This window comes from Boleophthalmus pectinirostris, unplaced genomic scaffold (assembly GCF_026225935.1).
Source record: "Boleophthalmus pectinirostris isolate CB_2022bp ecotype Guang Dong unplaced genomic scaffold, ASM2622593v1 HiC_scaffold_17, whole genome shotgun sequence".
NCBI classification, from domain to species: Eukaryota; Metazoa; Chordata; class Actinopteri; order Gobiiformes; family Gobiidae; genus Boleophthalmus; species Boleophthalmus pectinirostris.
In genome coordinates this window covers 15442248-15455053 of record NW_026571115.1, presented here as the reverse complement: position 1 = coordinate 15455053, position 12806 = coordinate 15442248, and the positions used below count along the sequence as shown (strand labels likewise).

Genomic DNA, 12806 nt, shown 5'->3' with positions numbered 1-12806 from the left:
GCCTCTAGTGTTGTTTGCTGAAGCTAAGTGGACCGAGAGCCAAGCACAGGGGAGAACAGATGGGGATGAATGCAGGAGGACAGGAGGAACCAGAAGTCTGAAAAACAGTGCGCACAAATTTGCTAAATTAATCCACAGTTAAACTAAGATTTCTGCAGATTTGTAGGTGGAAACCTTACAAATAATAATGGCAAAATGTTTGACTTTATAGCAGGAAAATAAATGAAATAGATATCATAGCAGCCTATAAATACACATTTCCATAGTATACTACTGAATGAAAAAAGAGAAGTACCACAAAGCCCACACACGTTTCTTACACTGGATATTACCCATTGGGACCTGAACATCCAATCTCAAACCATTGCTTTTCTTCGCAGCACTTTTGTTGTGTTCTCTAATCAATAAAGGTTTGTTTTATTAAACTCCTTACTGAGTTGAGCTTTATGCTCTGGGAGATACCACACTTTCATTCTATAACTCATTTTTCTTATTCCATGTTCTACTGAAGACTTTTGCTGCACAGTAGAAATGCATAATCCCTTGTGGTCTCTACTTTACATATGGGAAAAGTGCTGAGATTTTTGCTGACATTATTTAAATTTCCTACAGTGTTTGACGTTTGATAAAGACGCCATGTTTTAATAGATGCTCTGCAGGTTTTCTACCATGTTTGTTCAGCATTGTATGTGTTAAAATGAAAGCAATAAAACTCAAACTAAACAGGCAGTTATTGGGTTAGCTTTGTATGACTAGGCCTGTAATTTTTATTTATTTTATTTTTTTTTAGAACCAGATGTTGAATATTTGCATAAATTTGCCCAAAATAAAATTGGAGAGAAATGACAAACACGTGTTTCTTACCTTAAAAAATCTCACTCATCTCAAAGAGGATGAAACTTGACAAATTTATACTGGGGTCAATATAGTAGGAAGAGTAGGTTAGGTCAGTGCAGTTCGACAATTAGGATAAAATTTAGAAAATGCATCATGTTCAGAATGGGAAGACTGCACTGCGCTAAAATTGTTGCTAAACCTTTATAAGAAATATCGTATGCAAGGATTTTAACACTTTGATTCGAAAATACTTTTGGTACATGGCTTACTTACCTTTAGGGGATGTTGTAAGTTAAATCATCCATCCATGCGATCGTAAACAACTCAACTACAACGTCAGCATGCGTCAAAGTTTAAGCAAAATTTTGAGTGGGGAAAAGAGAATTTCTGCAATTTCTAGAAAACGCGGAACCGATGTTTTGTTGACTATGTTCCTACCCGGACTCATAGCAGTGATACACGGCTAATGTTTGGTAGCAACCTGCCTGCAGAACACTGGTGGTATTTGATAAATTTTATTACTACAAATGTTTGGTGAGTAACGCGATTTAAATATTCTGTTTTTGTAGTTGCACACTAGATGAAGCCGTGGGTGTCAATTCGCTAAAATAATTGTAAGACATTTAAATTAAAAACATTGCTTAGCATTAATATTTAGGTAAACCACATGGATAAACCTAAGGATTTTATTTAGATCAGTAATTAAAGTATTTTGTAAGTAATTTAACTTTCATATTCCATAGTTCCATGTCAGTTCATGTGTGACTGATTTAGTGTAAAGTACAATTTGAATGACAGCTGAAAATAAATAAATATAGATACATTTTTAAGATTCTTTTGACAATTAAGATATGGAAATGCTACTGACTATGCTACAGTGAAATTCCTCATATAATGTTCTAGTCAAGTGTGACTTGTAACTTGCTTTAGTTAGCTAATATGCAGCTATGGCATATGCTATAAACAGGAGTCCATATATTTAGATAATGTGACTGTAACTGTGCTGTAGTTGAATGTTCCCTCTGAGTGTAATTGCACTGCCTTGTTACAGATTTCAGCCTGAGCCTTTCACATGTGCGCTGAATCCTTCACAGCTCATAAGATGTGTTTATGCGCCCAAATGTATCAGGTGGGTAAAGTTGGCCCGCTGCTCTCCCTGGCAGCCGCTGGTGGCAGATAGCTTCCAGAGCTCGAATGGACTGAGTTACATTCAGAAACACTTTTGGCGCCTGCACCAACTCTGTGACAAAGTGGCGTCATTGTGCATGTGTCACGCTCACTGCTTTGGCTCTCCTCGTCCTCACCTGCCTTCCACTGGTGCCAGTTTGGAAATTAGGTGCGTACATCTGTTTCTCTCTGCTGCAGTGAGCCTGTCTCTAGTGTGTAAAAAAAAAAAGAAATGTCCTGTTTATGTCTAGCAAACGAGTGGCAGTTTTAGCAAATTATAACATTGGTGTCCTTGTAATCTATTTACCAGTAAGCTCCTAAACTATCTTGAAGTAAATTTAGCAGAAAATTAAAGTGCTTTATCATAGTGCCAGTGTGCTGAAGAGGTGTCCTCCTTCACCTTCACTCTCTGTCTTGCAGATTAATAGAGACCTTCTCGTCAATGACGGTGTTGTGGTCAAAACTCGCTGCCGTTCTGCCTTCTAATGAGGATGAGTTTCTCCTGCATTTCTCTGACAAAGTGGACTCAAGTGTGGTGGAAATGCTTGCACGGTCCAGGCAGCAGCTGTACAATGACATTGTGAGTGACCGCCTCTTGCTCACGGCGCAGATCATTTTGGACTTTTCCTGGGAGAAACTCAACACAGGGACTTGGAGAGATGTTGACAAAGAGTGGAGACGTGTATATTCCTATGGTTGTCTGTTTAAAGTAGCCGCTCTGTGCTGGAAATATCCAACACAAAATGAGCTGCAACAGGCAATCAAGACTTGTGACATGGGTTTACTAATGGGAGCAGCTATAATGAATGACATACTTCAAAGTATTGTCAAAATACTGCAAACGGAAGTGAGGAGAAACACCACAGAAGAGGGTGAAGAGGAACAGGTTAAGACCAAGGTTTGTGGTTTATTAAAAATAGCTTACTGAGTACACTGACACAGAAATAACTTATCACAACATTTAGCATTTTATCTACTACAGAAATAACAAGAATATTTTCACAGGTACATTAGGGCCCTTTACTTTCACCTCTGGGGACTAATTTTCAAATGAGTTTACTTTCCACTCAATATATTCAGAAGCCAGTTGGCCTATTTAGAACCTTTTAGAAAATCTTAAAATACACAGAAGACATTTCTGCCCTAGTAGGAACACTTTTTACATAGAGGCTTGAAATATAAAACAATAAATATCAATTTGCATAATCTTGACTGTCACAGATTTTGGAAATGCAAGTCTCGATGTTTGAATTTGAAATTAAGCCTGTTTTAATTTAGTGAATTACCTTACCTGAACCATCATGCTATGATATTCAAAGACATATGTATGTACAAATGAAAACCTTTAATTCATAGTCTAATAATTTAAAGTTGTAGCCTTATGACTAATTATCAACTCATTATATGAATATTCAAACACCCTTGGCCTTCAACTCCATGGGGTAACAAGCACCAAATGAAATTAAATCCACTCAATAGTCAATATTATGACAATATTGTCTGGTCGCTACAAAAGCTTTTACTGAGCAGTGCATGTCATGACCCGTCATTCTCCCTTTTTTACCAGTTTATCAGAGTTGCGCCGTTGGCCAAGAGCATTAGCTGCTGTTTCAGTGAAGGAGAGGCATGTCCTCTTCTGCCCTTTATCTTGTCAGATTTAATCAAATATCAGGCCAAATGAAAACCATTCAAATACCACTTGTGGCTTTTTCAGTGTCACCAAAATTAAGGGTTTAGCATTAAGAGTATCAAAACAAACCCAAAAAGCCTAGATATAAATCCCTTGTTGTTGTCCATGCTTCAGCTTAAAATTTTGGCCACGCTTTAACCAGCCTTTGTTGTGTTGGCATCATTAACAGAGACTGAAGATTGAGTTGCCACGGTGCCCACGCGTTCCTGTGATCAAAGACAACTTGGCAATTCCCCGGCTAAAGTGTCCTTCGCTGGAGAGCTTTAAGTCCGACTACCTCCTCCCACTAAAACCTGTTATTTTAGAGGGGACTATTGACCACTGGCCCGCGCTTAATGACCATCCCTGGAGGTGTGTATTTTCTGGATTTTACCTTTTATGTTTTGCCAAATCCAAATAGCATATTCACACTATATCTATTATAATCACTATAAACTCTTTTGTTCTACTTCCTCTTTTCAATTATTATTCATACAAAACTTATTTACTTTCTGTTGCCTAGCATATTGAAGGACTGCCCTATTATGCCCAATTCAAGGTTCATATATTTATTCTGCCCCTCTTCCCGAATAGCAATGCATGATTTACATTTCAAAAAGCTTGTTTATTTCATACTAGCCTGTTAAGCAGCAGCTCATTTCAGACTCCCATTTGAAGCAGGCCATTTGTGCTGCTGGCCTTCCTTTACCCTAACCCACTCTGATCTGATTGGCCAACGTTCACCAACCACACACTATCGGTAATGCAGTATATAATAGCTTATTGTATTGTTATTGCTTTTTGGAAATGGCAGCACGCACAACTTCATTTTGTGGCATAGTTGTTTTTCGTTTCTCTGTGTAATTTTTTTTTTTTTTTGGAGAGGGGTTCACCACCTTCTTGTCTCCATGGCAATGTCATTGATTTGCCTGGAATATTCCTCAGTTTAGCATTAAACATTAAGCTATCTAAGTCGATTAGAGGAGCAGGGTCACATCTGTAGAGACTAGAGGGTGTCATAGTGATGAACATTCTAGGGAAAAGCGTACAAACACAGAGGCACATTGCACACCCTGACCCTCCACTAGAAAAGTTGCATGTACACCATATACTCTGAGTCTAGCTGCCTGTCCAGGGATATCCCTCTATGTCCCCCCTGGCTTCTTGACAACTGTCTATTGATTCTGACACCTGACATAAGCTCACCCTCGGTATGGGCCTGGTGCTATAGAGCAGCCTCACAAATGCACCTTGTTTATTCTATTGTATTTGTATGTAAATAGATGCAGTAGCCATGGGGTTATGAGGTGCTAGTGCAAAATATTGTGTAATTAAAAGAAGCTAATTAAAATTTCTAGATCATGGAGCAGCGCAACTTATCAGTGGTGTATGGGATTGTTTATATTAATTTATTTTAAAATAACAGTTTCACTAATTTAAATTGTGTGACTGCCATCAGAAATGTGTTGAAATGTGGTCAATATTTCAAGAATCTAAAAGAAAAGTAGTGAAACTTTTATCCTGATGATTAAATAATCTAATCACTTATGTGCGTTTTTTTTTTTTTTCATTTACCACTTACTGTGATCTAATTAAAGCACATAATTAGTCACACAGATATATCCTATAATATACGGGCCTATATTGCTCCAAATTGATTCTTGTGATCTTGAAGCCATATTTGAACGTTGCTACCTCATCAGAAACAGTTGTGTTTTGTGTGACTGGATATGTGCTCCACTGTTTAGTCTGTGGTTAAACTATTGTTTAAAGGTGTGCTCAGGTTTGGACCAGGATTGGGCCCAATTTAAAGGTCCTATATTACACACCATTGTACTCTGAGCTTTAAGCTATGTTATAATGCTGTTTACTCATCAAAAACATACCTAGAGTTGTGTTTTTTTTCATTCACACATGTTTGAGTGACCCTATATTATTAGTCTGTCTACATCTCCAAAGCTCAAAATGTTCTGTTCTACCTTGTAATGTCATGAAGTGGTAGTTTTCAAGTTAATAGCTACCTCTTATGTTTTCTTTAGTAGAGAGGAGCATTTCTGAGGCTAAAATTATCCAAATGATTCTAGTGAAGGTGTATGGAGTTTAAAAGCACTTTCTATATTACCACGTGACATTACAGAGTGTTTTCTGCTTTAGAGAAGAACACTCAAAGCCTAAATCTGCAGGACTGGTATGTTACACATGAATGTGAATGAAACAAAACACAACTCCAGGTATGTTTTTGATGAGGAAACGACATAACATAGATTAGAAAATATCTTAATATGGACTAATATTAGTAGCAGAATAGTATTATGCTTCTTTTGTCAGAATGGCACAAACTCCATTTTTATATTAAAATGTAGTTAATTCTAAAGCCAGAAGTACTACCATAAATAAACAACTGTAAATTAGAATTTTATGTTTCCTACAGCATAGAGTACCTGCGCGGTGTTGCTGGCTGCCGAACCGTTCCCATTGAGGTGGGATCCCGATACACAGACGAGGAGTGGTCTCAGACTCTTACCACAGTCAATGAATTCATCGATAAGTTCATTTTAAACAAAGTAAGTTCTTGTTTTTGGTTAAAGTTTATATTGACTCATAAAATACTTGGGAGCATATTTAGACTGTTTACGTTTTTTCCTCCAGGATCAAGGGAAGGGCGTGGGTTATCTCGCTCAGCACCAGCTTTTTGATCAGGTAAAGTTCCCATTCGTTTGATCCTATTCCGTGTAAATATATATGAAACCCCCACATTCCCCCAGCGCATCACAGCCAATGCTCTTTAAATATTTACTTTTGAAAAATCAACAAATAATCTGCGTAATAATCTGAAATGCATCTCCCGTTGATATTTTCGCCCCTATGAGGAATGAGTTTCTCCCTCTGCCAGCTGTCATCCTTACAATACATTGCTCTCAACAACATTGACTTTTTGTCCTAATTTTACCCTCCCAGTCGATACATTGTCTACGCTGAACTTTATGAGAAAGGGCACCTTGTCAAACTAGAAAAGTTAGAGCTGCGTATTATAGACTATGGACTACTTTATGTTTTTCCACTAGAATAGATATATCAAGCAGAAAACCTCAAATGGCTTTTTGAAGACAGGGGAGCCATATTTTACACCTGATTTTGTAGAAAAACAGTCATGGATGCATCAGGACATGGTATGGTACGGTACATATTGTCAATACTGTAGTTTTCTTTAGGTACATAGATTTTTGCGACATAACAAGCCACAGTTTGCTGTCTATTGGATCAAAGAGACATTAGCATTTTATATTACAATTTTTTAGAATACACAATTTATAGTAATTACTGGTGTATTCATTCTGCTTCTCATGGGCGTATAAAAGGCCAGTGCATATTTACATTTGAATGAATGTACAGTAGCTACTGGTAGATTGAATAGAAACAACCTACCAACCAGGCTATTAACCAACAAAGGATTGTTATCTGAATTTATAGCACTTTGTATCCAATCATTTTTCTATGTAGGATATTCTGTTTGCATCTTAGCTTTGTACACACATACATTTCTACAATTTCTCAATTAAATAAATAATAAAAAAAATAAGTAATGGCTAAATGCATGATAAAATCAAACTTAAAGATAGCGTACATTATACTTACTCTATACTTTTTTTTTTTTTTTTCCAAAATCAAGATCAAATTGTTTCAAATTCACTGAGCAGATTACACAGGCAGTCCTCTGTCAGTAGAATCATGTGGTTGGAGCAGAGTTCACACTTGGTTGAATGATTTTGATAATTTTGTGAGTTACATGGGACTGAAGTGGAAAGAATTAATTTGTTGTTTTAGCTCAGTTTTATTTAAAAGGTATTTTTATGAACCTTCTTATTCTAATTAAAAATCATATTTATTTGCATTTGAATAGAAAATCAAGATTTCTCAATATGTGGAAAAAATGTGATTAATTTATTTTGCCATATTGCCCAGCCCTAATTATGTGTGTGTATTTGTGTGTGTGTATGTGGCTATCCCAATTTACTGCTGTCAGTTACGGGTACACCCCTGTGAAATGGTGATTAATACGGTGCAGTTATTGAAATGAGTTGGTGAGTTGACTCTAAAATGGCCCCGTGACAGATTGGCCTTATGTCTCCTCAGATACCGGAGCTGAAGGAGGATATCCGCATCCCTGATTACTGTTGCCTAGGCGACACAGAGGAGGAGCACATGACGGTGAACGCATGGTTTGGACCCGGAGGTACAGTGTCCCCCCTTCACCAGGACCCCCAACAGAACCTCCTCGCACAGGTGACATCACAGCTCACTGATATTAAGACGTTAAGAATATACACTGAAATTTGCATTCATGGTTTTCACTCCTACTTTCCTATCATGCGTGCCATTTTTAGGACCATTCAAGATTACATTTTGTTTTGGATTGTAGATTACTATGGCAACAGTTATTTTTTTGAGCACTCTGAAACCCACAAATCAGTGAGTGACATATTGAGTAAATGAAAGAAGTGTTATATAAGCAATATGGTTTGTCAATGCACAAAAATACACACAGTCACTAAACCTCCTGCAAAGCCCTAGATAAGGGATAAAAGCACTTACTGAGCTGCAAAATGTCCATTGTTTTTTTTGTTTTTGTTTTTTTTTGTCATCTCACAATAACAAAAGATTAGGTTGTCACGATAGTAAAATTTCAAACTCAAAATGAATAGATTTGATACTCAATACCGATTAAAAGTCTCTTTCTTTAGACAACAGAGTGTGATTTTCATTCTATTGTAAGAAATCATAGTACTTTACCTTCTTTCTGTTTACCTTTTATATTGCTGTCTAATATCTGTGTAATCCCTCAGTCGTCCAGTTAGTAATACACAGCTAACTATATGACGGCTAAGTTGGGCCCAAGTTTCTAAATAGTTTCAAACATTTGGATACTTGGATCTCCATTCAAATTCATGTTTTGGTGATATTTTTTTTCAGTTTTTTAAACATCTTTGTTTGGACATGGCATTCTTTCAGTGCTATTCTGTTTCATTCTTTTATAAAGCTGCTCATAATTGGACAATAAAAAGGCATATCTGTAGCAATCGAAACATGACTAAACAGCTGTTGTGTTAATACCCCTACATCTGTGCCTGGGACTAATCAAACATAATTAGTTTGAGAGAAATCGAATCAAACAATGTGTCTTTTTGCTTGGATGGATGTCGCTGTACTTTAGCTATAATGACAATTCTAGTTCATGTCATAAATTCATCATGTCATTGGGTTGTATTTATCACTTGGGACTTTGAACATCTCTACATCTCCAGGTCGTGGGGAGCAAATACATTCGCCTTTACTCCCCTGAGCATACAGACAAGCTCTACCCTCATCAATCATCTCTGCTCTACAATACTAGTCAGGTGGGATTGACACTGCTTAGAGATAATATGCGTCAGGCCACAGAAATGAATGCAGTATTTCCAATTTTGTGCTTCCCTTTTGCCGCAGGTGGATGTGGAAAACCCAGATATGGAGCGGTTCCCTGAGTTTACCAAGGCGCCGTATCTCGAATGTGTGCTCCGACCTGGAGACGTGCTGTTCATCCCTGTTCAACACTGGCACTATGTCCGCTCCCTAGAACTCAGCTTTTCAGTCAGCTTCTGGTGGACTTAGTCATAGATGTGAACTTTTCTAATAATAAAAAGTACAAAATCTAAATGTTTCTGCATTTACTGATACTCTCAAACACATTTGAATTGGACATTTACGCTCAATTAGGAGATTATTTAAACTGCCCATATTACACAATTTTCTGATCTGTTACAGTGTTGTTTCCTTTTCAAAATATTTAGTTTTGTTTCAGTAACATGTTTAACAAACAAATCTTACATAATAGGAGTTCTTCTCTCTCAAACTGTAAGCAGTCTATTCCACTTCATGATGTCAAGTGGTCATACAGGAAGTGCTCCACAGTGTTTTTAAACTTCATACATCTTCTCTAGGATCATTTGGATAATTTAATCTCAGAAATTTCCAATCTCTACTGAACAAATGGCAAAAGGATTTGTTAACCTGAAACCAACGCTTCATGACATCACAAGGTGGAACAGAGATGTTGAGTTTTGGAGATGCAGACAGACTAATAATACAGGATTATTCAAACATGAGTGAATAAAACAAAACACAACTCCAGGTATGTTTTCATTGAAGTGATAACATTCTAACATGGCTTAAAACTCTATCTATTTTTCATTATATAGGACCTTTGAAGTGGAATACAAATAGGAAACACACAGTGTTGAAAGTTTCAGTTCAGTTCATGTTCTTAGACTGAATTTTTAGACTGAATCTAAACTGAATAACAATAGCTTTAAAAGTGAAAGCCAAAATGCCTCTTTTTCATGCAAAACACATTCAGTAACTTCTTAATAAAACTGTAATTATCAGATTATTTGTCAAACAGCATACCTTTACTCCTATTTGAGGATTATATTTTCCACTGTAACTGCTGTACAGGTACAGTAAGTCTTGTACTAGATTTTGTGCCTCATATAATATTTTGTCCTCGGGTTAGCTTGAACTGAGAAATCTCTTTATGTCAAAAAAGTTAAAAGTACTTTTTGTACTTTTTGGTCTGAAAACTTAATTCCTTGAAATAGTTTTTCCTTTGTTCTAGTAGCAAGTGAACAATGAGCACACTGAGCTCGGTAATTAGTTTAGTTGGTTCTTCTCAAGAATACAACAAAAGGTACACAACAAAAGCTATTCTTCTCCACATTCAAACTACTTAGTACTTTAGTACTTTAGTACTTGAAGTCAAAGATACTTCTAGTCTTTAAATTCCAGTAAAAACTACTTCAAAAATAAAGTAAGACAAAATTGCCTTGATTACTTCACTTTCCACTATTCAATTGTTGGTGATGGTTGATTTGAGTTGTCATTGATTTAAGTAACTATGACAGGTTAGACTGCTCATTTGACTAAAATACATTCATTTTACAAAAAAAACAAACAACAAACAAACAAAAAACATTTTGCCCCCTATTTTGGCAATAAACATGTCATTTTTTAGATTTTAGATCTAAACAGATTTTACTACCTGGTTGGGAATCACACTAGGGTATTCTGTAACTGTTATTGAGCAAACATGCTGTGTACAGTAAAACAAAACTCCTCTAATGTACACAAAGATTATGATTTGACAAATAAAAATAAGGAAACAGCTTTATTTTGTTGAAATCATGTTTAATGTATCTGAATGTGTTTCTTTTGTAAATTGTGCTGAACTTCTGGATAGTGTTATTCTTACTGTGATGGCATCAATATTGATCTCTCTAAAATAGAACTCTTTAGTTCCTGTAACATATTTTTCAACTTTTTCCCCACAAACTGATTGGTGTAAAATTATAATTTATATTTACAACAGGTTTTATCCCACCAAATAAAGTCAGGATTAGAGAATCCTGAAGAGAGTCATGTGCACTTTAAACACTTTGATGGGACTATTCCACAATAGCATCTCATTGTATCCTGTCTGACAATATTCAAACCCCACTCATTCCTCCCACTGGTCGTTTTCCAATCAAGTACACTAATTAGCAAGTATTTTGGCAATGTAACACAATTAAATAGACCATACACAACATTATATTTGATCAGCTTTTCAGCCAAATTCTCTGCAAGTTTAAATTGGTGTTAAGGGAAATAAACACAGCAAAAGGAGGCCTGTTGTAATTGTGTTAAAGATCTAACAAGAACGGAGAATTAGCTGTGCTGGAGTTTCTCTGGCCCAGAAGAGAACCAACTTTGAGCACAATGCAGTTATGAAGGAAAAGGTTGTACAAGTGAATTCAGCCTCAAAAAATGTATTACTGTAATTTAGCTGCAAACTATTACAGAGTGAAAGAAGAAGTAGCTACTCCAAAAAGTAATTATTTCAAAATAGCATCACTGGTTCTGTAACCGTACTCAAAAATATATAAAAGCATTGTTCAACCATTGAAGTAATTATCTCTTAACATTAAAGGTCCTATATTACACAAAATGGATCCTTGTGAGGTTTCAAGTTAACAGCTAACTCTTATGTTTAGTTCAGTAAAGTTAGGCAGTTCCAGGACTGAAATCATCCAAATGATTCTAGTGAAGGTGTATGGAGTTTAAAAACATAGTGGCGTACTTCCTGTATTACCACATGACATCACAAAGTGGAACGGAGCATATTGAGCTTTGGAGAGTGTTTTCCATATGAGGGAAGAACTCACTATGCACTGTGGGAGATAAATAGATTTGCAGGATTTGTGTTAAACAAAACACAACTCCATGTATGGATTTGATGACGAAACAACATTATAACATCAGAAAATGTTGGTATAGATATATGCAAAATAAATAGTATATTGCTTCTAACATTGTCACGGACCTCCAAAAAGACTTGATCTTACAGTATTTTGTTGTGTTTCATGCTTTTTTGTGTTTCATGTTATTGTCTATTCACACTTGTGGGATAATTTCAACCAAGTAAATTATAAACTCACATTAACACGTTTGTAGCCAATTATAATGTGGATTATTATTACCAAAAAAAACATAAATATATGAATTATGTCAACACTTTTCACCCCTACCTCAAACTATACACTCACTATCCCTACTTCTATGACTTGGTTTAAAAAAAAAAAAGTTCTCAAAGTTATTAACTAAAATGCTGTTTCATATAAAGTAAAAGTACATATTGCCTCAGTGAATACGAACAATGCTACCTTTAGTTTTGGCTTGCTTTTCTAAAAGTGTGACCCTTATGAAAGCTGGTAGACTATAATGCTGAGTTAATGCTGCGTTCTCCAATTTGCCGATCAGTGCTTTGTTTGTCATTTAAGTGGCACAATTGACTTAAGATCAGGCAAAAGTGCTTACTCTCATTATAATGTGATCAATATTCAATTACCAGTGAAGTAATGTGGTACCCGTGGGCCTATAACCTTTTCTCTCCCAACTAGAGCTCCACTTTTGATTAATGACAGAGTAGATTTTTGCATAAATCTGGTGACTGCGCAGTAAGTACAGTCTCCACATGCTGTTTTTGCACTGTTTTAAAAATCAAGACTTGACATTTCTCTTAAATAGCATATAACAGAAACAAGCCAGGATATGCACAATA

At 36.1% G+C, this 12806-nt stretch overlaps 1 protein-coding gene across 2 annotated transcripts; it reads left to right on the top strand.

The window, feature by feature from the left end:
- Positions 1-1278: 1278 nt before the first annotated feature.
- Positions 1279-9360, top strand: kdm8 (lysine (K)-specific demethylase 8). Of its 2 annotated transcripts, none has more exons than XM_055152710.1 (9): positions 1279-1371; positions 1889-2173; positions 2425-2902; positions 3864-4045; positions 6105-6237; positions 6323-6373; positions 7808-7957; positions 8977-9069; positions 9158-9360. In XM_055152710.1, exons 2-9 carry the CDS (start codon positions 2103-2105, stop codon positions 9320-9322), a joined length of 1323 nt encoding a protein of 440 aa, XP_055008685.1. In that variant the 5' UTR covers positions 1279-1371; positions 1889-2102; the 3' UTR covers positions 9323-9360. The 2 variants fall into 2 exon arrangements, with proteins under 2 accessions (XP_055008685.1, XP_055008684.1); XM_055152709.1 differs by having other exon boundaries at positions 1330-1451.
- The last annotated feature ends 3446 nt before the right edge of the window (positions 9361-12806 follow it).

Bases quoted from the DNA above. Each gene is read 5' to 3' on its own strand.
- kdm8 (XM_055152710.1), top strand. From the start codon at position 2,103: ATGTGTCACGCTCACTGCTTTGGCTCTCCTCGTCCTCACCTGCCTTCC. The intron at 6,238-6,322 runs GTAAGTTCTTGT...TTTTTCCTCCAG, and splicing joins ATAAGTTCATTTTAAACAAA to GATCAAGGGAAGGGCGTGGG. The intron at 6,374-7,807 runs GTAAAGTTCCCA...ATGTCTCCTCAG, and splicing joins AGCACCAGCTTTTTGATCAG to ATACCGGAGCTGAAGGAGGA.